The following is a 27,157-nucleotide window of genomic DNA, read 5'->3' as shown; positions in this document are numbered from 1 at the left end:
GATTACTGTATAAATGTCAGTGGTCCCAAAAAAGTGTCAAAAGTGTCTGATCTGTCTGCCGCAATGTTGCAGTCCCACAAAAAAATGCAGATAAACACTATTACTAGTAAAAAAATAAAATTCCATAAAAATGCCATAAATCAATCCCCTATTTTGTAGACGCTATAACTTTTGCTTAAACCAATCAATATAAGCTTATTGCGATTTTTTATTTTTTTTTAACCAAAAATATGTAGAAAAAATACATATTGGCCTAAACTGGTGCAGACTTTTTTTTTTCTACAATTAAATTTTTTGGATATTTATTATAGTAAAAAGTAAAAAAAATATATATTTTTTTCAAAATTTTTGCTCTTTTTTTGTTTATAGCGCAAAAAGTAAAAACTGCAGAGGTGATCAAATACCACCAAAAAAAAAGCTCTATTTGTGGGGAAAAAAGGACATCAATTTTGTTTGGGTACAATGTTGCATCACTGCGCAATTGTCAGTTAAAGCGACGCAGTGCCAAATTGCAAAAAATAACCTGGTCATTAAGGGGGAAAATCTTCCAGTCTGTAAGTGGTTAAAGAGAAGTACAGCCAAAGCTAGTTTGGCTGTACTTCTCCTGTGGATCACAGGAGTGCAGTTCGTTCTCAAGCCTGCTGTCGGCTGGCATCACAGAGCCAGTACGAGCTTGGGCTTGATAGTGACAATAAAGTCATTATCTGCCCACATGTCTGGACCGACACCTGGCTCAGCCTCTCAGCGAGTGAGCACAGGAGAGGGCAATGCAGAGAGTGGTGACTGACAGTCTGCAGCTCTCTGCTCGAGGAGCTGTGAGCACAGTGTGATCAGTGGTGTTTGATCACTCGGTTCTCAGCCTTAGAGCCGACGGGGGGACAGATGCAGCATCCACCTAGTTAAGTATGATTCCAAAAAAAATCCCATACTTCTCTTTTAAACCAAAACTTATTTATCCTTGAGAAGTTATAACCTCTTTTAATGTTAAATTGCTGTCTGTGTTGCTATTTGACCACAGCATCTATCAAATACTAAAATATTAGTTTCTGATAGGCTGACCCTTGTGGGGCTGTATCAGACGGGTGTCAGCTTGTATAAGAGTAGCATAAACAGTAAGCTTTTATGAAACTTTCAGCAAGCTTTTTCATAGCTTTCGACAAGCTTCAACCAGCCTTCTTGAAGCTTTTAAAGCACCATTCAGCTCCTGTTTAGAAATTAGACATGCGTGACTCTTTTAGTTTCAAATCAAAATTCAGACAAAACGTGCGTGATTCAGAGATTCGGATGCATCCAAATCTCTGAATCACAAAAGTAAGGAGTTTTACCTAATCTGAAATGATAACAAAAACAACAAATTAATATGTATTCATTCATTTCATTCAGATGACATGATGCGATAGTTTGGGCCTTTTGTTAACCGCTTGTCGATCGACTGTATACTGTATATATACACGACGGCAAGGCACCTCTCATATACCAGAACAGGTACCTAGTACGCGATCCAGCACTTCCGGGTCTGGAGCGCACACGTGCAGCCAAGGTTTCCACCTGTCCAGCATTCAGTTTGGGTTTGGAATCATGCGTTTAATTCCAGCATCAAAGTTTTGGCTATTGCATTCTCCCTGTCTGTGTCCACCTGCTAGGTGATTGATATGGTCAGACACCTGTTATAAGAAAGCCAAATGCTCTGTCCCTTGCTTGTGATAGAGACAGTGATACCTGTGTTGTTCCTGATCGAGCCCCCCATTTGTCTGCCCTGTTTTGCTAGTTTGGATTTCCCTGTGTATGACTTGGATCGGATTTTGAACTATTCCCTGAACTCAGCCTGCCTTTTACCTGGACTGTCATAGAACCATGCTATCTGTCTGCTAACTGCAAGTAGTCTGTTTGTTTGCTCAGTTCGCATCTGCCCTGGCATGGTGGCCAGGCACTATGGCATTGTGTATAAGTCCGGGGGGCACCCAAGTACCAGTAGGCCTGATTGCCTTAAGGGAAAGGGGGCTGCTATAGGTGAAGCACACAAAAAAGGAAGGGGGGTGGGGGGAAAGGAGGGAAGGGTTAGGTTGTCATCAAATTGGGTCAGGCTCTGGATTATGTTGTTCCTCCCGATGGTGCCACAGCTCCCAGACCAAGTCATGTGCGTCCAGTCGGTCCCAGATTATGGCTGTCATTCTCTTCATTGGCTCGACATCTTTAATCCTAGCATATAGGGCCTCTTCAGGGGGGGGGAGCGACGTTTCCAGTTCAACGCTACCAGGCAGAGTGCTGCCGTAAGGACATGCCTGACTAGTTTCTTATGCGGGGCTGGGACTTCCAATGGCGAGAGGCCCAGTAGAAAAAATTTAAGCGCGACTGTAGCTTTTTTAAATCAACATTTAGGGGCAAATTTTTTTTCCAAACCTGCATTCTGAGAAGCTTACTGTCATAATTTAGTCGCATGTGGGCAGGTGCAGTCCACTTCCTCCACTGCAGGTGGCACTCAACAGAGGGAGCAGGAAGTCAAGAGAAACATGGTTTCTCTATGGTTTTCTGGTTCACTGGGGTAGCAATTAAATTGGATACTGGCCGCCCATGTGACTCTGGCAGCCATCCTAGGTGTGGCAGAGTATATTTAAGACCATGGCTCCTGGGTTTGGCGCACATTATAGCGTGTGAGTAGTGCAGGGACAGGTCACTTCTCTGTCTAGGACAGTCCCCCACCCCTCCGGGCAACCTCACCACTTGGACATGGACCGTCCAGTGCGCATTTAGCCTCTCAAGACAAACGCCGTCAGTTCAGCTGAAAACTGCTCGGCTACAAACTGATGTTCATCCGTGAGTGTTCCCAGTTGGGGTGCCTTCCACCAGGCTTGTGAACTTTTTTACTTTAACTTTAGTACAAGTTGTGTAATTATGTTACTGCTGCGGCACCGCGCTGCACCCACCCACACTTATACCTGCATATATGCACACAAACATGCATATATGCACTTATATGCATTCCATTGCTAGAATAAATTAATAATTTGGTCAACAGAATGACTTTACGCTCAAACGCTTCTAAATGCCATACACTTGTAAATGTGCCTAAATACACCTCAAAACAAGCATTTCCTCCCCTTGGTTCTTCAAGGGGAGATGCAGCAAGAATGAGAGGCATTCATGCATTGTTTAAAAAAAAAAAAAAAGACTGTAAGAATGACCATATTTCTCAGGTTTAGTTCCAGTTATTACACAAAGTTCTATCACAAGGCAGATTGAAGTAAAGAGTATCAAAGAAACTGGATCTCTTACCAATCATGGCAAACAGGTCTGAGTGGTAGACCGATCCTTCGTTATCATGGCCCTTCTTCAGACCCGGGCGATACAGGACAGCTGATACAGCCAAACCAAAGTAAGCTCCAAAAGTGTGGATGGTCATGGATGCTCCAACGTCAGTGGCCTGTGAAACACAACATGTCACTGAAAACTAGGCTGTATTTGTTTAAAGTAGAAAAAATTTGTGCAGGCACACTGTAGGTTCTTAGTGAGTTTACTTTGATAGTGTTATATCTCCTACAGTGTCTAAAACCTGAGACAGTTAAGCCCTGTACACACGATCAGATTTTCTGCTGATTTTTGTCTTCAGATTTACCAAAACCATGAAGTGCAAAGGCCTGCCTGATTGCATACAAATTGAAACTCCTAAGGTTTGACCTCTTATTATATGGTTTTGGTAAATCTGAAGGGACTAAATCAGCAGAAAATCTGATAGTGTGTATGGGGCTTTATTCCCTGTACACATGGTTGGACGTTCCGACCACAAAATCCGTCTGTTTTTTTTCCTAGTGATTTTGTCCGAAACTTGTGTTGCATACACACTGTCCGACAAAGTTAACGGAAAATCCAATCGTTCGGAACGAGGTGACGCTTGTTGCGTACTACGGGACTACGTAGAGGCTAGTAGCCAATAGCTTTGGTCTCCTAATTTAATCTGAGCATGCGTGGCACTTTGTCCGTCAGAATTCTCTACAAACGATCGGAAAAATCAGATTTTGTTGTGGGAAAATTTTAGATCCAGCTCTCAAACTTTTTCCGTTGGGTTTTCCATCAGGAAAAGTCCGATAGAGCCCACACACAATCGGATTTTCTGACAACATAATCCGATCGGACCTTTTCCGTCAGAATTTCCGATCGTGTGTACAGGGCATTAGAGTTTGCTGAACTTTAGTTATCCATGGCAAGAGAAAAGTTGAGACTCATAAAGTCTTACCCTTTGTCTGTTTTTCTCTTGTTTTAGCAACCGTTATTAGAACAACTGTTTGGAAGGCTTGTATTTCATACACATACACTATATTTTCAAAAGTATCAGTTCGCCTGCCTTTACACGCACATGAACTTTAATGGCATCCCAGTCTTAGCCCACGTACACACGGTCGGAGATTTTGCCAACCAAATCTGTCGGATTTTGCCCGTCGGATTTAGTCCGATGGATTGTGTCCGAAACTGTTGCATACACATGGTCGGGCCAAGTTGGTGAAAAATCCGATCTTTCAGAACGTGATGACGTAATTTCGTTACGATGGGACTACATTCAGGCTAGTAGCCAATAGCTTTGATGTAGGAATTTGATCTGAGCATGCGTGGCACTTGGTCCGATGAAAATGCTCTACACATGATCGGATTACGTCCGACCGGCCCAGTTGGTCGGCAAATATTTCCAACATGTTGGAAAATTGGGTCGGACGGAGATTCGGACGGAATCAGTCTGATGCATACCACACACAGTCTGATTATCTGACGACACGGTCCGATAGGACACATTCCGACTGATTCTCCGACCGTGTGTACAAGGGCTTAGTCCGTAGGGTTCTATATTGAGTTGACCCACGCTTTAAAACTATAACAGCTTCAACTATTCTGGAAAGGTTGCCCAGGAGGTTTGGGAGTGTGTTTATGGCAGTGTTTCTCAACCTTTTTTCAGTCAAGGCACCCTTTAATATTATGGACAGTCTTGATGTATTAACATCCACACATGTAGGACACCCAACATTAAAGGTGATTTATTCTTCCAAATCAAATAAACTTCTGCACACTGGTGCTGACTAGTAGTCTATTGTTTCTCTTCTTAATCATTTCTTTTTCCATCACTGAGCTAATATGACCCCAGTGTTGATGAAGAGGGGCACGGGAGGATCGAACAACAATGCTCTACAGACAACCAAAATCCTCCTTCAAATGATGATGTCATTGATTTTTAGGAAGCTGGCAGCTAGAAGGTCGTAATATTGCACAATGAAAACCTATGGCTTTTTTGTAACTAAAAGTCAGGCTTGATCCACCTTCTGGCTTGTATATGATTAATGGGAAATGTTTAGGCATTTTGCCAAGGCACCCCTGAAGAAAACGAAGGCACCCCATGGTGCCTGGGCACCCTGGTTTTAAAAGGCTGGTCTATGGGAATTTTTGACCATTCTTCCAAAAGAGCATTTGTGAGGTCAGACACTGATGTTGGATGAGAAGGCCAGGCTGGCAGTCTGTGCTCTATTTCATCCCAAAGGTGTTCTATTGGGTTGAGGTGCAGGCCAGTCAAGTTCCTCCACCCTAAACTCATCTATATCTTTATGGACCTTGCTTTGTGCACAGGTCTAGATTATTTCGTGGAGAAAGGATTATTGTTTGGGGTTGTTTTTCAGGGGTTGGGCTTGGCACCTTAGTTCCAGTGAAGGTAACTCTTTAAGGCGTCAGCATACCAAGACATTTTGGACAATTTCATGCTCCCAAATTTGTGGGAACAGTTTGTTGATGGCCCTTTCCTGTTCCAACATGACTGAGTGCCAGTGCACAAATCAAAGTCCATGAAGACATGGATGAGTGAGTTTGGGGTAGAGGAACTTGACTGGCCTGCACAAAGTCCAGACCTCAACCCGATAGGACACCTTTGGGATGCATTAGGGCAGAGACTGCGAGCCAGGCCCTCTCATCCAACACCAGTGCCTGACCTCACAAATGGGCTTCTGGAAGAACGGTCAAACATTCCCATAGACACACTCCTAAACCTTGTGGACAGCCTTCCCAGAAGAGTTGTAGCTGTTATAGCTGCAAAGGGTGGGCCAACTCAATATTGAACCCTATGGACTAAGACTGGGATGCCATTAAAGTTCATGTGCTTGTAAAGGCAGGTGTCCCTATATTTTTGGTAATATAGTGTACATATATCTATCTATCTATATCTATAGGTAGATAGATAAATATTTTCTTTTTTTTTCTTTCTTTCTTGCTATGTATGGATAGGCGCCTCAGTGTTTTGTATAGTTATTGATTTGTTTGTTGTGCCTGTTTCCAGCTGTTTTATTGATATCACACAAAGATATAATTGTGGTCCATAAGGTCCTGAAAAAATGGTATTTCCCGCAAAATACATTGACCCTGTCACATTGGCCATATAATCATTACAATTAAGATGGATGGCTGATAGCTTGATGAGGAAGTTGTGACCTCTTATGATAGGAATGCATTACTTTTAATGCATAGTTGTATGTAAAAACATGTTTTTAATATGATTTTTTAATAAAAATGTGGGTATAAGACATACATAAAGTCCCACAACTCATTTTGTTGTGTATTACATGGTTAGGGATTGTGTCTCCTTTAGCAATATCATTTTGGATATGAAACTCACCACCTACAATAATTATTGATCTTATAACAGTTGAATGGAGTCGGAGATAGATCCCTGTACAGGGTCACATACTGTACATGGCAGCTTCCCAGCACAAACATGCCCACTCTTCAAAAGAACAATCTGTTCTGCAGATGTAGCATTTAGAAGGGTAATTTAAAGTTGACAGGGCTTCTGACCAGCTTTTTTATTTATGTAAAACCTTCATCCCTAAAGAAAAAAAACTTTTTGGCATAACTGCTTATAAAGTGTTAGCTGGAGTTTGGCTTCAATTTGTCAGTGTATTTAAATCTGCTAGTCCATCTAACATTACTCTCTACCCAGACTGACAATGCTGCTGTCCAAAGGTGCCCCCTGTGTTCATTCATCCAAAGTGTGGGTGCTTTAATGCACAAGATGTGTTACTGGGCAGATCACCAAGCAAAAACGGAGGGGGAAATGTAAAAAAAAATTTTTGGTTTTGGATTTAATACCACTTTAATTTCTAGCTATAGTATTACACTGGCGATGCATACAGGGCAGTCTTTAATATTGATTGGTTTACGGAAAACATTTTATTGCCCCCCCATGCAAATTTGCGTACAATAAATACATACAATAAATGGCAGCTAGACTCAAAATCCGTTTACTGAATCAGATCAGGCAGCGATTGTAATTGGTTGCCAGAGGTTACAGAGTATCATTTCTGCTCACTGTTTGGTTGCTAGAGGTTACAGCACACATTATGGCTTACTGATTATTTGCTAGAGGTTACAGCTAATTATTTCTACTTGTTGATTGGTTGCTAGAGATTACTGTACATCAATACTGCTCACTGATTGGTTGCTAGAGGTTACTGGACATTCTTACCACTCACTAATTGGTTTCTAGAGGTTAGTGCACATTATTACTGCTCACTGATTGATTCCGAGAGGCTACTGCATATCCTTACGCTCAATGAATGGTTGCAAGAGGTTAGTGCACATCATTACTGTTCACTTATTGGTTGCTAAAGGTTACAACACATCATCTCCTCACTGCCTGCACACCATGAACTGGGGAGGTGAGCGGACCCATGAATAAACATAAAACTCCTAGGAATCCTAGAACTCCTGGAAACAGTGGCAATGCTGGGGGGGGGGGGGGTGTGATTTAGTGGCAATGCTGGGGGGTTGATGGGAAAAGTGACACTGGTGGGAGGATGCGATTAGTTAGGAGGCAGTACACTGTGGAAGATTCTGAATTATATAGAGCAAAGCTGGAAATCTTTGGCAAGTATTTAGTGGAGAATTGTACACTGGCCACCAATGTAATGAGGAATTTACAATGACCACCAATTTGAGGGGGATTTGCATTGACCACCAATGTGAGGGGGAATTTGCACTGACCACTATGTAATAGTAATTTTAAACCACCAACCAATATACAGAGGGATTCCTACATGGACTACCAATGTACAGGAGGATTGGAAACTGACCACAAATGCAAGTTTACTTCTACACTGGCCACCAATGTAATGGGGATTTACACTGACCACTAACGTAATAGGAGCATTCACAGTAACCACCATTGTAAGGAGGGATTTACACTGACCACCAATGTATGGGTGACCTTCACACTGGCCATTAGTGTGAATAAAAGTATTGTACACCAAGCTCCATTGTAATGAAATGATTTACACTGACCACCAATGTAACTGAGGGATTTGTAAGGAGGGATTTACACTGACCACCAATGTAAGGGGGGACCTTCGCACTAGTGGCCAGTGTGAAGGTTTTACACCAAGCTCCAATGTAATGAGAAGATTTACACTGACCACCAATGTAACTGAGACATTGAGGATGCATTCACATTTGTGTGTGTTGGGAACGCATGCAAAATCACTTTCCTGACACCACAGGAATGTTCTCCCCTTTAGCAGATACACAGCAGTGCCATTAATTGTTAATGACACTCTCACGCATCTGCTGAGATGTGCGTATTCACATGCACCAGAATTCAGGGTGCTGTGGCACCATGTTATTCAGAAAAAGGGTTCTACCTCCAATTTCCTTACCTTTTCATAATAGGCTGATGTTAGGCATAATAACCACAGTTGTAGGCATGACTTTCAAGCATACCCATTTTTACCCCCCCCCCCCCCCCCCCAGTGGGCAGCATTCAGCAGAAGTGATGGTGGATATGACCTCAAGGTAGCATGCTATACATATGAATGCCACCTCTATTTACATTAATGCAGCCGGTCTGCGGCTATTTACATATTGATGCCACTGCTATTTACATATAAATTAAGGTTATTTACATGCATTACACAGGTGAGTCATCTGTACATGGCAGCTGGGCTCTTCACACTGAGATATCAGGACACGACTAAAATTTCAAAGGACAAGAGAATTTAAACTGGAAAAGTTGGCCAGTGTGAGGCGGCTGCTTTGGGTCCCATAACAATGACGGGGCCCAGGGCATCTGTCCCTTTTGTCCTGCCTTAAAGATAGCCCTGGATGCATAGAAGGAAAGCAATGGCAGCAAAGTTACATTAATGTCAAATATTTTTCTTTTGGTACAAGTATGGAAACTGCTACATACACAGATCTTTGAAGGTAATATATTTCACTGAAATAAACTCTCACATGTAAACTTACATTCAAAATACTAACAACAAGATGCTCATTACATGCGAAGACGAAGATTTCTATTACGGCCATTATCAACATCTGAACAGGACTTGTTTTCCCCAGAACTGCTCCAAAGGAAATTAAAACAGTTGCTGTGCTGAAGTCTGCATTAATCATGCTGGAAAACAAAGAAAAATTACTATTAGGACAGAATAAACAAATGCATGTCTCACTTTGGAAGGTGTAACAGCTGAAATGCATTCAAGGATGCAAAACATTAACAAGCTTCTTTAAATAGACTCAAAATCAAAAGCTTGCTTCCTTAGTTGTGCCTTAGTTTAAATTATGTTATAAGTAATATTAACTGATCTTAGGGTCATTTGGAGTGTATCTGAGACCTTGTAATGAGTCACATGCCACCGGGGAAGGAAAATTACTAATTGGGGTGTTCTCACTTCTGTTTCCTGCAATTTAGACATTAATGGCCATTTGTTGAGTTATTTTGAGGGGACAGTGTCATTTCTTCAGTGTTGTCACATGAAAAGATATAATAAAATATTTACAAAAATGTGAGGGGTGTACTCACTTTTGTGAGATAATGTATACATGATTCTGCACAGAACGGCTGCCCTGTAGCAGTAAATCTACTAAAGGGCGGTCGGCAAGTGGTTAACAGAGGCGGCTCTTTAATTAGGCAAATTAGGCGATTGCCTTAGGCCTCGCCCACAGAAAGGGCCTCGCCGTTGCGCAATTGCCTAATTTGCCTTTCAGGTGTTGTGCTGTTGTTGTGTACAATGTGGGGCACTGGGACTCGCAAGTGGCGGGGTGAGTGGGCGGCGGGCACGCTGCACACAGCTGCGGTGTAGAGTGAGCTGATCTACCGCCGCGCTCCGCGGTGGTGGAACGAGTAGGGGGGATAACACTAATGTGCACAGTCGCTCGACATCATGGTGGTGGATGGTGTGGGCATGGTCATGCTGCCTGCGTCCAATAGCAGGCTCGACTGCTGCAGCGCCGTCCTTCGAGTCCTAGCCCTTCCCCTAAAGTCGGCGACGGCGGCCCCAGTGCATGGCGGGAATTGTAGTTCTCCCACAGAGCACAGGCACACAGACTTCAACATGGCCGTCTGGTGCCTGTGCTCTGCAGAGACTACAACTCCCAGAGTGCACTGCAGGGCAGAGAGAGAACATTGTGTGTTGCTTCTCTGAGTCCTGCTACCAAAGTCACCAAGGCGAGGAGCAGGAGCAGGTTGTAATGTCAAGTTAGAATATAGCATTTACTTAGCCAAAAGCACGATATTATATATATATATATATATATATATATATGCACTATAATATATATATATATATATATTATATAAAGCACTACTATTATTTATTTATATATATATATATATATATATATATATATATATATATATATATATATATATATATATATACATACATACATTTTAATTCATATATATATATATATATATATATATATATATATATATATATATATATATATATATATATATATATATATATATATAATATGTAAATTGTACTTGCTCCAATGTAATGTCAGAATTTGTTAGAATACAGCATTGACTTGTCGAAAGCACAATATTTTATATATATATATTTATTACTACAACAATGCACCCCCAAGTCAAAGACCATATTATCTCTGCATGGGCTTTAAAGAGGGATTCCACCTACAAAAAAAATATTAAAAGCCAGCAGCTATAAATACTACAGCTGCTGACTTTTAATAAATGGACACTCACCTGTCCCAGGTTCCAGCGATCCCGGCAACCGAGGCCGATCGATCGCTCGGCTCTCGTCTGCTGCTGCCGCCACCATTCTAGGTGAGGGAATCAGGAAGTGAAGCGAATCAGCTTCACTTCCCAGTTCCCTACTGCGCAATAGGAATTCTACGCGCTGTCTCTGAGACCCGTGTGTGTCCCAGCAGACAGCGCGCAGGGACAGGAAATGGCGTAGACTCCCACGGGAGTCTATGCCCCGAAGTGGGTGTAAATACCTGTCTTTGACAGGTATCTCCACCCCCCTCCCCCCTGAAAGGTGCCAATTGTGACACCGGAGGGGGGGAGGGTTCCGATCAGCGGAGGTTCCACTTTAGGGTGGAACCCCGCTTTAAGTCATATTATGAATTCTTGGAGGGGCTTCTTCATTCATGGCAAAGTGCTTCTTTTCTCAAATTAATAATAGTTCATGTATCATGTACAGTTTTATTTTCCCACATTGTAAAAATAACTTGTCATCTGCTTTACTGAGGTTTTGGTTTGCCTGGATCAATAGGATTAAAATAGTTCCACCATACTGAAGGTTGGTTCTCTTATTCTCTTTGGACTTTAGTAGCTTTTGATGGCACAGTGGCTTTGTTTGATGGGCACAGTGGCAGCAATTGATGGGCACAGTGGCAGCGTTTGATGGGCACAGTGGCTGCGTTTGATGGGCACAGTGGCTGCGTTTGATGGGCACAGTGGCTGCGTTTGATGGGCACAGTGGCTGCGTTTGATGGGCACAGTGGCTGCGTTTGATGGCACCGTGGCTGCGTTTGATGGCACCGTGGCTACAATTGATGGCACAGTGGCTGCAATTGATGGCACAGTTTGCTTGCACCCCCCCAAAAATTTTGAGCACCAGCCACCACTTGTTGAATGACAGGCTGAGGGCATGTACATTTCAGTTGAATGCCATTTAATGAGACAGGCTGTCGTTCAAACTGGAGGGCTTATTTTATTTTTTATTTTAATTATTTATCTTGCTGCTTATCTTGCTCATTCTGCTTTCAAAATTAACGCCAGGCAAACATCTATTCACACACATATGTGAAATGTTTACTCTACCAAAAGATTTATAATTCTGTGCAGATATTTTTGTCATTCATATTCCTCTGCCAGACAGTACACCCAGAATGGTTTACCAGTACCACCTTCTCTATTACAGTTAAGTAATACAGCAGTGTTACCCTCTCCATAAACCTGCTGACGATGAAGAAGCATTAGACTGTTAAGTTATCAATTATGCTCATTCTGTTGTTATCATGGCTGCACAGTCTCTGACCGTCTCCTGTATCATTGTCCACACAATCTCTGACCATTTCCTGTATCATTGTCTGCACAGTCTTTGACCATCTCCTGTATCATGGCCAGACAGTCTGACCATCCCCTGTATCATTGTCCGCACAGTCTCTGACCGTCTCCTGTATCATTGTCCGCACAGTCTCTGACCGTCTCCTGGAGCATTGTCCGCACAGTCTCTGACCATCTCCTGGAGCATTGTCCGCACAGTCTCTGACCATCTCCTGGAGCATTGTCTGCACAGTCTCTGACTGTCTCCTGTATCATTAGAATAATTGGTTAGAGAAATTTATAGAAACTGTAAATTCATAGTTCATAGGATTTAAGTTAATATATGCACATTTATACAGTTCATTTTTATCATTTTTATAATATTTTTCCCATTATGGGCGTGAATGGGGCCTCATGTCTAAGTTTTGCCTAAGGCCTCACAAAGTCTAGAGCCGCCTCTGGTGGTTAACCTTTAATTCTTACACTAACCCCCTCTGCAATATTTAAACTACTTGGCCGCAGGACAGTATTCCAACATGATAACGACCCCAAACACACCTCCAAGAAGACCACTGCCTTGCTAAAGAAGCTGAGGGTAAAGGTGATGGACTGGCCAAGCATGTCTTCAGACCTAAACCCTATTGAGCATCTGTGGGACATCCTCAAAGGGAAGGTGGTGAAGTGCAAGGTCTCTAACATCCACCAGCTCTGTCATTTCGTCATGGAGGAGTGGAAGAGGACTCCAGTGACAACCTGTGAAGCTCTGGTGAACTCCATGCCCAAGAGGGTTAAGGCAGTGCTGGAAAATAATGGTGGCAAAATAAAATATTGACACTTTGGGCCCATTTTGGACATTTTCACTTAGGGGTGTACTCACTTTTGTTGGCAGCAGTTTAGACATTAATGGCTGTATGATGAGTTATTTTGAGGGGACATCAAATTTACACTGTTATACAAGCTGTACACTCACTACTTTACATTGTAGCAAAGTGTCATTTCTTCAGTGTTGTCAAATGAAAAGATAGAATAAAATATTTACAAAAATGTGAGGGGTGCACTCACTTTTGTAGGTTTTTGTAGGTAGGTTCCTTCAAAAGGTCTTCCTTCAAGACCCATCAACCCAGACAGACACTGGCAGCAAAAGCGCCCTGAGGTGATTTAATTTGCATATGTAGCGCTATACAAGTTATTCATTCATTCATAGGTTGTTCCAAACATCTTGGGCAGGGATCTTCTAGTTACGGCCCTCCAGCTGTTGAGGAACTAGACTTCACGTGAGGCATTGTAAACCTCTGGCATTCACAGGAGGGACGTGCAATGAGGTCAGTGGCTGGGGAGGCACTGCCTAGTACCAGAGCCAGATACACGCAGGTTACACACGCCACAATCGTTAGATGGAGAGCAATAATTCTAGCACTAGACCTCCTCTGTAACTCTAAACATGTAACCTGTAAAAAAATTGAAAGTGTCGCCTATGAAGATTACTGAAGTTTGGCGCCATTCCACAAGTGGGCGCAATTTTTAAAGCGTGACATGTTAGGTGTCTATTTACTCAGAGTAACACCCTCTTTCACATTATCCAAAAATAAATAAAAAAATCATGCTAACGTTAGTGTTTTTTTATTTTTTATTCATGAAACAGTTTTTATCCCTTTCAAAAAAAACACGTTTAAAAAAATTGCTGCGCAAATACCGTGTACCGACATAAAAAGTTGCAACACGGAAGAGTAGTCAGGCTTCTTGATGACATCACAAGCAACATGTCAGCGTGGGACTGAGCGATGGCAGAAGACAAGAGGATCTCAGTGGGACATTGCTGGATCCTCTGGGCAGGGGAGTATCTGAAACAATAGACTACCCGGTAACAATAAACTACCCGGTATGATGATGTACAGGTGTCTCTCATAAAATTTGAAAATCCTCAAAAAGTTAATTATTTTAAGTAATTCAATTTAAAAAGTGAAACTTATATTTTATATTAATATATAGTGATATATTTCAAGCATTTCTTTCTTTTAATTTTGATGATTATGGCTTACAGATAGTGAAAACCCAAAATACAGTATCTCAGAAAATTTGAATATTACATAAGACCAATAAAAAAAAAGGATTTTTAATACAGAAATGTTGGCTTACTGAAAAGTATGTCCATGTACATGTATGCATTCAATACTTGGTTGGAGCTCCTTTTGCATGAATTACTGCATCAATGCAGCATAGCATGGAGCAGTGGCGGAATTATAGGGGTCATCAAGATCGCCATGGCGACCGGGCCCCTTGCTGCGGGGGGGCCCAAGGGCCCCCTGCACTCTTCGATAGGAGGGAAGGCTGAGAGGAGCTCCCCGATCATCAGCCGAACTGAAATCGGCACTGTGCAGGGAGATCCTCACATTAGGCTTAGTAGTGAAAGCAGTGTGTGCTCTTTGTCTCCCCCTAGAGTGCAGTACCCGGCAGGAAAAGCCAGGAAGGTAAATGTCTGCCGTTTTTTTTAATAAGACTATCTACTGTATTTGTGTTTGTATGTGTGTGTGTGTGAGCATGCTTGTATGAGTGAACATGCTTGTATGTATGTGTGTGTGAACATGCTTGTATGTATGTGTGTGTGAGCATGCTTGTATGTGCATGTGTGTGAGCATGCTTGTATGTGTGTGTGAGCATGCTTGTATATGCATGTGTGTGAGCATACTTGTGTGTGCGTGTGTGTGTGTGAGCATGCTTGTATGTGCATGTGTGTGAGCATGCTTGTATGTGCGTGTGTGTGTGAGCATGCTTGTGTGTGCGTGTGTGTGTGAGCATGCTTGTATGTGCGTGTGAGCATGCTTGTATGTGCGTGTGTGTGTGTGAGCATGCTTGTGTGTGCGTGTGTGTGTGAGCATGCTTGTGTGTGCGTGAGCATGCTTGTATGTGCGTGTGTGTGTGTCAGCATGCTTGTATGTGTGTGTGTGTGTGTGTGTGAGAATGCATGTATGTGTGTGTGCGTGTGTGTGAGCATGTATGTGTGTGTGCGTTTGTGTGAGCATGCATGTGTGTGTGTGTGTGTGTGTGAGCATGCATGTATGTGTGTGTGAGCATGCATGTATGTGTGTGTGAGCATGCTTGTGTGTGCGTGTGAGCATGCTTGTGTGTGCGTGAGCATGCTTGTATGTGCGTGTGTGTGTTTGAGCATGCTTGTATGTGCGGGTGTGAGGATGCTTGTATGTTTGTGAGCATGCATGTATGTGTGTCTGTGTGAGCATGCATGTATGTGTGTGAGCATGCATGTATGTGTGTGTGTGTGTGTGTGTGTGTGTGTGTGAGCATGCATGTATGTGTGTGTGAGCATGCTTGTATGTGTGTGTGTGCGAGCATGCTTGTATGTGTGTGTGTGTGTGTGCGAGCATGCATGTATGTGTGTGTGTGTGAGCATTAATGTGTGTGTGTGAGCATTAATGTATGTTTGTGTGTGTGAGCATGCTTGTATGTGTGCGTGTGAGCATGCTTGCATGTGTGTGAGTGTGTGTGAGCATGCTAGTATGTGTGTGTGTGTGTGTGTGTGTGTGTGTGTGTGTGTGTGTGTGAGGGCATGCATGTATGTATGTGTGTGTGTGTTCATATATGTATGTGTATGTATGCATGTGTGTGTGCATGTGTTTATCAGTGGCGGTGCATCCAAAAGGGTGCACAGGTTCCACCCCCTCTATGGCCAATGGATAGATTCATGCATAGCATAGCATGAATCTATCCATGGCCACCGCTGCCACCCCCATATTTAGGTGTCTGGTCCCTTTTGGGGTGCCGGGTGCCTGAATTACAGCGGCGGGGGGGGGGGGGGGGTGTTTTTGCAGCACCTGATTAGAGCCATGGGTTATAATAGGCTTCAAAATAGGTGAACTGCGAGCGCCATGCTTGACGCTCACAGTCTACCCAGGTGTGTTAGAAAAGTGAATTAATATTCACTTTCCTAACACTGAACGGCCTCTCCACCAATCAGGTGTGCGGGTCTTTTACCCATCACCCGATTGGCTGAAACGATAGACACAGCTATTGGACGCCTATCAGGAGGAGAGGACGGGAGATGAGGATGGCAGTAGCTGCATGGAGGACCCCGCTCATGGTCGTTACCCGCTGCCCACCAAGACAGGGTAAGTGGCGGGCAGACAGTGAGCGGGCGGTGGGGATTCACAGTGGCAGCATTTGATGGGCACACCAACAGCATTTGATGTGCACAGTAGCAGCATTTGATGGGCACAGTGGCAGCATTTGATGGGTACACTGGCAGCATTTGATGGGCACAGTGGCAGAGTTAGATGGGCACAGTAGTGACATTTGATGGTACAGTGGTGGCATTAGATGGTACAGTGGTGGCGTTTGATGGGCACAGTAGTGACATTTGATGGTACAGTGGTGGCATTAGATGGTACAGTGGTGGCGTTTGATCGGCACAGTGGCTGTAATTGATGTTTTTTAAATCTGTTCCTTTATATGCAGCCACCCACTTGGGACTGGGCCCTGGTGTTCTACCATCGGGCTCTGAGAAAAGAGCCATGTCCAGAGGTCGGGGAGGGGGGGGGTGCCCGCCATGGTTTCCTGCATCGGGGCCCTGAAGGTTCTAGTTACGCCACTGGCATGGAGGTTATCAGCAGGGTGCTTCTAAGGCAGCCTTCAGATTGTCTGCATTGTTTGGTCTGGTGTCTCTCATCTTCCTCTTGACAATAACCCACAGATTCTCTATGGGTTAGGTCAGATGAGATTGCTGGCCAATCAAGCACAGTGATATCATGATCATTAAAGCAGGTATTAGTAATTTTGGCAGTGTGGGCAGGTGCCACGTCCTGCTGGAAAATGAAATCATCATCTCTATAAAGCTGGTCAGCGGAGGGAAGCATGAAGTGCTCTAGAATTTCCTGGTAGAGGGCTGCGCTGACTTTGGACTTGATAAAACACAGTGGACCAACACCAACAAATGACATGGCTCAGCAAAAAATTACGGACTGTGGACAATTTTGCAATTCATTTGGAAATCAAGGTCCCGTAGTCTGGAAGAAGAGTGGAGAGGCACAGAATCCAAGTTGCATGAGCTCCAGTGTGAAGTTTCCACAATCAGTGATGACTTTGTAGTAGATATGTCATGTCATTATAGTTTATAAAGCAAAGCAAATTTCTTTCTCTATACAATCTGGTAGAAGAAATAGGAAAGCATATTTCTCCTGAATGGTCCATATAATTTGCCTCTGATGACCAAATGCATCAAATGAACATTCAGAGAGTGGGGAAACTATTGCACGCAACCGCTAAAGGTCAGAAGTGAGAAATGTCCAGAATGACAGAGGTTTACGGGAAGGGGAAAGAGATTTTTCACGGGCGATAGGTGAAATAGCGGTAAGAAATGTTTTGGAGAGATTTACGGTGGACCCTGATGATTTTCTGTGTCAATTTACTGAGGATGGGAGACCAACGGAGGAAGCAAAACAGGAAGAGCAGAGGAAATGCTTGTCATATGCGTCTATACGTGAACTGCTATTGTTTTTGGAATTGGCCAAATAATTCAACAAATATAATACCAAGAGGTTGATTTATTAATGGATTGGAGATTGATCACTTGTTAAGAATTTACCTAGTTTAGTAAATACAGTACCTCTAAAAGTCATAGAGGCTATTTAAAGTAGAAGTCCAGTCAAATGGTAACTATACTTGTGGTGGTTCTAAAGACTGAAGGTTTTGTACGTTCATGCATTCTATGCAGTAGGGTCTGCGCCTGAACGTGATCCAGTGATGTTCTCAAGAGCAGCTGCTCTCCCGGGTCTCTGCCTCTTCACTGGCTACCGCTGCTGTCAATCACAGACAGTGAGGAGGGAGTGGGGATGGGGCTGAGCCCAGTCCTATGTGTTTTATGAACACACAATGCAGGGCTCCGAAGGGAGAATATACGAGTGTCCCCATAGCAAGTGACTTGCTATGGGGGGTACTCTGAGAAGAGGAGGAGCCAGGAGCGCTGGCGGGGGACCCAAGAAAAGGAGGAAACCATTACACAGAGCAGGTAAGTATGACATGTTTGATATTTTTTTTCAAATTACCTTTAATATCACTTTAAACCTGTTCCTACCCCATTTTGAGACTAGTCTATCTACCCTGTAAAAGGAAAGATTCTTCCAGTCACATGACCTCTCCAGTGGCAGCTTCGGTGTAAAGGAGAGACAGCCACCAATGGCCAGCAGATCCTGGGTGGTGACATCCCCCACTGGTTTACTATGGAACATCTGTGGTTGGCTATCCCTCCTCTACACTGAAGCCACTTCTGAGAGCCGATCATGTGACTGGACTGGATCACCTGGTCTGGTGAGTTCACTGAAGAGTGCCCTGTGTAAGTTAGAAGGAATCTGGCTGTCCTGTGGTATTGTGAGCATTAACCTGTCCCTTACTGAAGAGTGTCCAGCAGATACTGTAACAAGACATCTAGTGATCCTGTTACATTGTGAGTACTGACCTGAGCTCAGGGTTCTCATGACAGTGTGCTTTATACCTTGGGTGGATAAGCCAGTGACATTCCTGCCTGGGATATCTTCTAAAGAAGGGTCTTTGTTTATGCCATGTGTACTTGTGTCCAGGGGTGGCCCCTCCATTGTGGGCACACGGGTGCCATCCCCGTATCCATGCCCCGCCGCCCTCCCTATCCATGCACCCATCCCCTTTCAGGACATCGGGTGCATGCATTTCTATGGCGGGGATGTGCGGGTGTGTTTATTGAAGCACTGATTAGAGCCAGAGTCTCTAATAGGCTTCAAAATAGGGTGGGCTCTGGGCACAGAGCACTGCGTCTGGAGCCTACCCAGGTTTGTTGTAACAGCGAATTAATATTCGCTGTTGCAAAACTGATCCTCCTTCCGGTCAATTGGGAAGCAGGCCGAATTGGCTGAAAGGACAGATGATCCTATTGGACACTTAGGAGAAGAAGGGATGAGCTGCACAAACGTCACAGGAGCCCGCCCACCATCCATAGAAGCCCGCTGCCGCTGGAGCCTGCAACCCACCGAAGCCTGCAGCTGCCACTGGAGCATGCTGCCTGCCAAAGCCCGTCACTGCCCCCGAAGCCCGCTTAAGCCCACCGCTGCCTCCTGCTTGCCGCTGCCACCGGAGCCCGCTGCCACCAGAGCCTGCTGCCCGCCAAAGCCTGTCACTGCCATTGGAGCCCGCTGCCTGCCGAAGTCCATCACTGCCACTGGAGCCCACAGCCTGCCGAAGCCCCCCACTGCCCTAGGAGTCCGCTGCTGGTCGCTGTCTGTTGAAGCCCACACCCCACACGACAGGGCCTGGTTGGGTAAGTGCAGTAGGGGTGCTGACTGAGACGCCACCGAACAACGCCCCCCCCCCCCCAAAAAAAAACACCGGCCGCCACTGCTTGTGCCTGTATAGAGACTGCACAGAGAGATGTAGCAACTTGAAGTGTCCTTCTACAAACAATCAGAGAACCTGGAGTATCCCATATCTTCCCTCTCTCATCCCAAGTTCTTCAGCAATAAAAATCCAAAATGACAACCTCTAGACTGATTATTGAACCAGAATGGGTGAGGTGTTGCTGAATGCCCTGCTGCTTGTATGCTGATTCTAGGGAAGATCCAGTTACTTACAGTGGCTCTTGCAAGGGTAGCGCTACAAAATACAAAACATTGTTCCAACACTATAAATAACTCCATGGACACATTTGCAATAAAGACCCTGTAATCACTTTTGATTTTTTTTATAAATATTTTATTAAACTTTATTTTTTTTTATCTAAACCATATTTAAATCCAATGTTTATTTTATAGAATTATTTCATTACTTTTAGTTAAACAAAATCTAAATTGGTTTGGGTCAATTTTATTTAAAAAAAGTAAATGGCCGACTATAACTGCATATAAACATAACATCAAACTCTAGTGCAACTCCTGATTTCATATACAGCCTTAAAAAAAAAAACATGTATTAACCACTTTCCATCCAGGCCAATGCTGACATTTCTCAACTACACGTAAACTTGATATTTTTTTTGCTATAAAATTACATAGAACCCCCAAACATTATATATGTTTTTTTTTTTAATGGCGGCCATTGCAAATTTTTAGCTCGCATGGTATTTGCGCAGCAATTTTTCACGCTTTAAGAAAAAACAAAACATTAAAGTTAGCCCAATTTTTTTGCATAATGTGAAAGATGAAGTTATGCTGACTAAATAGATACCTAACATGTCACGCTTCAAAATTGCACACGCTCGTGGAATGGCGCCAAACGTCGGTACTTAAAAATCCCCATAGGCGACACTTTAAATTTGTTTCCTGGTTACATGTTTTGAGTTACAGAGGATATCTTGGGCTAGAATTATTGCTCTCACTCTAATGTTCGTGGCGATACCTTACATGTGTGGTTTGAATACCGATTTCATATGTGGGTGGGACTTATGTATGCGTTCGCTTCTGCGTGCGAGCACACAGGGACAGGGGCGCTTGAAATGTATTAATTTGTTTTGTTAATTTTACTTTTGTTTTTTTAGTTTGACACTTAATGTAAACATCCCTTGTAATAGGAATATGGCTTGATCGGTCCTCTTTACAGTGAGATATGTGGTCAATAAGACCCCACATCTCACCTCTACGCTGGGAAGCCTGAAAAAAAATAAAAAAAATAAAACTATCTCTGCTTCCCAGCCGAGGCGGCACCATTCGTCTGAATGCAGAGGCTGGGCGTGACATCATAACATCACGCCCAGCCTCCGAACGATCATAGAGACTCCCGCGACCATCTGGTCTGCCGGAAATCATCCTGTGTCTGACTCACCGATGGAAGCGGTGAGTCGGTAGAAGTACCGGATGGCCGTCTGTAAGAACTATCAAGCGGTGGAACAGCCGCTATAATCTTTCTTATGGTGCAGGGAATAGCCGGCTGAAAAAAGCTGGCATCATTCAGATATACCCCACAAAGTCAAGGACGTCATATGACGTACCTTGGATGGGATGTAGTTAATATGCATTATGTTCTGTACACCTTAAATGTATTTTTTTAGTCCTAGCCAAAAAAGAAGATAGAAAATGTTTAATTAATACTTACATGGTATACATATTCAAAAATATTTTACCTTTTGATACCAATCTCAATTTTTCCATCATGTAAGTGCCACAAGCCTTGCATCAAGGTTCCCCACTGGAGACCAAAGGCTGCAATCAGTAAGTTGATCCCAACACTGCTGAAACCATATCTTTTCAAAAATGTCATTAAGAAGCCAAAGCCCACAAAGATCATCACGTGGACATCCTGAAAAACTGAAAGAAAAATCAATAATAAATATATGTTTTTTTTTTCAATTATTTACAGAGCCCAATATATTTTGTTATATTCTATAACACGCAGTTAAAGTGATCCTAAAGTATGAAATAGAGAAGGTCCATTATCTGGAAGCTCCCAAGACTTTGATTGAAAAAAAAAGTAAATGAAACGTAAATAAAATTAAAAAAAATTCATAAAAATTATCCATCTTACACCCAGCTACTGGACTGGTTACTTCCTCCTGCCACCAATAACATCACTACGTCTCACACCAGGATACAGGGAACATTAAAAAAACTCAGATCACATAGAAAGATGCTCCAGAACTGTGCAGGAGATCAAACTCAATCTTCAAAGCCTTCCGTGATTTAGAGAGACGACACAAAGACCTTACTCTAAACCTAGCAAGCCCGCTCTATGTACTTTCCAAGAGATAACAATACTGTAATCTAAACATAAAATGTTGCAGTGTGCTTAAAAGGGAGAAGAATTGCTTCCTCATGTCTGCAGCAGACAAATGACATAATTTCAGCCTAAGAAAAGTTTCATCACAGTAGTTCATTATTATTTTGCTATATACCATAGTGTATTGTGCCAGGTATGTAATCATGGAGTTTGTTAAGTTACTAAAAGATTGCATAATACAGAACTGGAAACAAAAGAGATATGGTAAGGTAGGAGTTTCTAAAGAGTACACATATATATGTAGCGCCGGGTTCCTGAAGAGCACGCGCTATGTTTTGTAAATTTAGTTTTTCCCTTAGTTGGACCATAGTTGGGTGTTGGGGTTGATTTCAGTAAATTATGGTTTTGGCATCAGTTTGGCTGGACTGTACTATGTTCTGCCTGGTCATAGGTGTAGGTGACACCTTTGACAGGCATTGGACTGCAGTCTGGTTGGACGCATTGGGTACCAATCTCTCTCTCTGAACCAATCAGCGGGTGCGTTGTCTCGCTGTGTATTCCAGGAGAGGGTACTTAAGGTGCTGAGATCACATGGTTCTGGGTTCCGGTTCAGAAGTATGTTCTCATTCCTTGGTCCTGGTCCTCCTGACCAGCCCCCAGAGGCCCTCATGGCTGGGGTGTGAATCCATCCATTTCCGAGCCTCGGGGCTGGCTAGCCCAAGGCACAGTAACTGGTAGGAGGGTTCCGAGGTGGTCTGTGCCATCTCAGATTTAGAGAGGCCCAGCAACTGAAAATGTAACCAGGGGAGGACTCTTTGGAAGAGGGCCATGCACGAGGCTGGCTGCTCGGTAAGAGCCTGCAAGCTGAGCTGAAAGGATACCAAGTGAATCCGCATTCTTACGGTATCGCCAGACTGGCTGCAAGATACTGGTACTGTAAGAGAGTTCTTAATTTCATCCTTCAGTTACAACTAAGTTCTATGAGAGACTTTCTGATTTGTTTTAAAGTTCTACAACCAAGTCTGTGGCAGAAACTTTACTAAACTTAAATCACCTGTCGGCTGCTAAATTCACTAAAAGGGGATTTATCCGATAGTTGAAATATCCAGTTGTGAATGGCTATTTCCTGGATCCCTTAGAGAGAGACATTTCAAGTGTCAGCAGTTCCAAGAGTACCTGAGCTTTACTACGCATACCCTCTATTCCCAACTGAGAGACTGTGTTCTGTTCGATGTTCTTTGCAAATAAAAATTCCTAAAGGGATTCAAGTGTCGGTCTCTACAGTTTATTGGGCCATCAACCTTGGGAAACCCCTAAATGAGCACAAGGTGGAGAAGGTAATGGTAAGCCCAAACAAAACCATTTTTTCCCAATTAATGTAAATTTGTTGTAAGATTATGCAGGATGCTGTTTTAGGTTAGGTTTAAATTTGTTCATTTTTGAAAAATAGTGCTCTCTGCACAGTCCCACGATGCACAAAAAAGTGCATCTCTTTTGCAGGTGTGTGGCGATGCCATTCATTTTTAATAGCACTCCAATGCACCCTGCTGACAAAGTACTATGTTTTTTGCACAGCTCAATAAAAAAAAAAGGCCTGCACGTATTTTGTGTGACTTTTTTGCATAAGGTAGCCCAATAAAATGAATGGGCTGCACTTGACGCAACACACAAAATAGCACAAAAACGTGCATGATCAGTTGCTCCTATATAGTGCTTAGATCCAGTAGAACAAGCACTCTGGTGGCATATTTAAACAACAAACGAAAGTCATATGATTGGATTAGTATACAGAATTCAAGTGGGTCAATCCAAGACTATCCTGCTCTTCGCTCATTTATTACCAATCTTTTACATATGACAGATTTGGCTGTTAGTGAAGGGACAGTTCTGCCACCACCCGGAAGAGTTATCCTTTCTATTTGTGAACAGAAAGTATTGTCTAATGCCGCGTACACACGACCTGACTTTTCAACAGCAAAGGTCCGACGGAACAAATCTGTCAGACAATTCGATCGTGTGTAGGCTCCATCTGACCTTTGCTGTCCAAAAATCTGATGGACTTTAGAAATAGAACATGTTTCAAATTTTTCCGCCGGAACTCCACCGGACCCAGTTCCTATGGAGAAATCCGCTCGTCTGTATGCTAGTCCGAAGGACGAAAACCAACGCTAGGGCAGCTATTGGCTATGAACTTCCTTATTCCAGTCCGGTCATACATCATCACGTTAGAATCCGTCGGACTTTGGTGTGATTGTGTGTGGCCAGGTCCGTTCATTTGGAAAGTCCGTCGGAAGTCCGCCGAAAGTCCATAGGGAAGACCGTCGGTCCTAGTCTGACAGAAAGTCCAGTCGTGTGTACGCGGCATTATCCAACATTTTACATATTTATCCCAGACCCGGGGACATTGTGACCCTTTGCCCAGAGCCCACATTTAACATGCCCTCCTTCTGGGTGTTCCCACACAGATTCCACCAATTTTCTGGGCAGTCCTACCCCTAACCATGAAAAAAACATTTGTAGCCACGATCCCTTTGCTTTATACCATTTTCATTATTATTTTGTCTACTTAGTAACCAAAATAAGATTGATGTAAGATTATGGAGAATGCTGCTTTAGTGCCGTGTTCTGGGACACAGCATCATTGGGACAGAGCCTCTAGATGTGGGAAACTCAGGACAGTTGGCATCTATGAACAACTGCATAAACAGGGATGTCTTTTCACTTTGGAGTGATTTTCTTTCATTTTCTGTTACGCTTCTGGTACAGGGAGACATTGGAAATCTCCCCAGCAAGACACTGAAATTGAACAAATTCCTGGGGGGAAAGATATGAGACGCTAAATCTTCAACTATTTCAATCCAATATCATAAGAGGGGCTTTATTTTAGGGAGCATATGTTCTCTGACTAGGTAACTCTTGTTCACCAGGATACCCCAAGGAGTGTTTTAGAAGGAACCTAGAGTTTTGATGTTTAATAGGAGAACCGCTATGATGATCATAGAGTGCCAAAGTAGAGGGTGGGCTCTTTTAGTCCCCAAAATGCATAGGTTGCAAATTCCAGTGTCTTCCCAATCAAGAATTAATGTACAAACTTTTTTGGGCTCCACAAACCTTTGGTTTGGTGCTCTCGTTATGCTTCTAATGCCGCGTACACACGGTCGAACTGTTTGACGTACTTAGTCCGTCATACAATCCGACGGACAATCCGTCGTACTTTCCACTGAACGGACTTGACCACACACGGATGCACAAACAGTCCGTCGAAAGCTTGCGCGATGACGTGTACAGCACGTACGACGGGACTAGAAATAGGAAGTCCAAGACACAGCAAAGCACCCTTCCGCCGTGTAAATCCTTTCTGGGCATGCACCATTCTTAGTCCGTCGAACTAGCATACTGACGACCGTATTGTCCACTGAAACCAAAGTACGACGGACAGATTTTTGGAAAATCCGAAAATCTTAGTACTCCGGACTGCACGCTGAAAAAGTCCGCTGAAGCCCACACACGAGCGGATTGTCCGCTGAAATGTGTTTCGACGGACTAAGTACGTCAAACAGTTCGACCGTGTGTACGCGGCATTAATCAGATGCAGTTTAAAATGGTGGCAAATATCCATGCAAAAATAACCTGCTGTGTTTGCTGTGCTGTGTCATAGGGAATGTTTTTTACATATTTTTTATTATGATCAGAACTAAAAATTTAAATTTTACTACATTTTATTCCATAAAGAATTTATTGGTTTTTACCTGAGTCCAGAAAGCCATTGGTATTTTGAGACTAGGTTAGTGATGTAGCTGGGGGCTGAGTTGTGGATGGCTTTGTAAGTAGTTGTTAGTATTTTGAATGTAATTTGTTGTGTGATCGGAAACCAGTGGAGGGATTGACAGAGAGGAGCAGTATGCCGCGTACACGTGATAGGACTTTCTGACGGGAAATGTTCAATGTGAGTTTGTCATCGGAAAGTCTGAATGTGTGTATGCTCCATTGAACATCTGCTGTCAGAATTTCCGTACACAAATGTTTGAGAGCAAGTTCTCACATTTTTCGCCAACAAAACTTGTTGTTGGAAAGTCCAATTGTGTGTACACAAGTCAGTTGCACAAAATTTCAAGCATGCTCTGATTCAAGCAGAAGGAGCCGCACTGGCTATTGAACTTCCTTTTTCTCGGCTCGCCGTACGTGTTGCACATCACCACGTTCAGAATTTTGAGCCAACATTTGTGTGATCTTGTGTATGCAAGACAAGTTTGAGCCAACATCCATCTGAAAAAAATCCACGGTTTTGTTGCTGGAAAATACGATTGTGTGTACACAGAGCGATTGGTAAGGTGGATAAGTGTGGCAGTAGCATTCATGATGGATCGAAGGGGGGATAGACAATGTAGAGGTAAGCCAAGTATGCAGAACAGATAAGGTTTTCTTGCGCAAGGATGTCCCTCAAAATAGTATGTGCTTGGTAAATTGGCTTATGCGGGGCTCGGGATTAAATCAGATATTGATGTTTTGGGAACCAGTGACATTATTACAGTGATCAGTGCTAAAATTATGCACTGACATTGTACTAATGACACTGGTAGGGAAGGGGTTAACATCGTGGGGTGATCAAGGGAATAACTGCTTTCCCTAGGTGTGTTTACTAACTGTATGGGGGATGGGCTGTTTGGGATAACACACAGATCCGTCTTCCTGCATACCAGAAAGATAAAGGATCTGTGTGATCCCCTGTCAGGACAGAGATCTGCCTTGTTTACTTTGGCAGATCCCTGTTCTGTCTCTGTGAGGAACGATCGCGGGCGCTCCGCGGACATCGAGCCCGCCGGACCCGTTGATTGGCTCCTCCGCTGGCCAATCGCCACGTATGCACACCCAAGGGAATCCATGAACAAGCCTGATGTACAGCTACAGCGATGCGCACAGCCGAGCCAACTTGCCGCAGAATAACTGCCGTGGCTGGTCAGCAAGCAGTTAAACAAAGCATAGAATATGAAAAAAGAAAGAGAAAATACCAAGAAAGTACTGAGAGGCAGTTGGGGTAAAAGAGATGGGTGGGGTGGGGTGGGGGAGATAAGGTGGGACAAGTAAAAGGGGGGGGGGGGGTAAATATGAAATATTGCATATTTATATTTTGTATTTTTATTTAAAGCCAGTAGGAGA

The 27,157-nt window shown here is 43.4% G+C and overlaps 1 protein-coding gene across 1 annotated transcript in view; it reads right to left on the bottom strand.

Annotated features, from left to right (window-relative positions):
- The window catches only part of RHAG (Rh associated glycoprotein), an 86,050-nt gene that overhangs the window by 26,658 nt on the left and 32,235 nt on the right, over window positions 1-27,157 (bottom strand). Inside the window, exons 2-4 of the mRNA XM_077489046.1 lie at window positions 21,408-21,591; window positions 9,262-9,412; window positions 3,274-3,421 (exon numbers count right to left, since the gene is read on the bottom strand). Of these exons, the coding sequence (XP_077345172.1) occupies window positions 3,274-3,421; window positions 9,262-9,412; window positions 21,408-21,591 (483 nt within the window). The remainder of the gene's footprint in view (window positions 1-3,273; window positions 3,422-9,261; window positions 9,413-21,407; window positions 21,592-27,157) is intronic.

Source organism: Lithobates pipiens, unplaced genomic scaffold (assembly GCF_037356315.1).
Source record: "Lithobates pipiens isolate NorthernLeopardFrog02 unplaced genomic scaffold, aLitPip1_a1.2 Scaffold_18, whole genome shotgun sequence".
Lineage (NCBI taxonomy): Eukaryota > Metazoa > Chordata > Amphibia > Anura > Ranidae > Lithobates > Lithobates pipiens.
The sequence above is the reverse complement of the archived record's forward strand: the minus strand, read 5'-3'. Positions and strand labels throughout refer to the sequence as shown.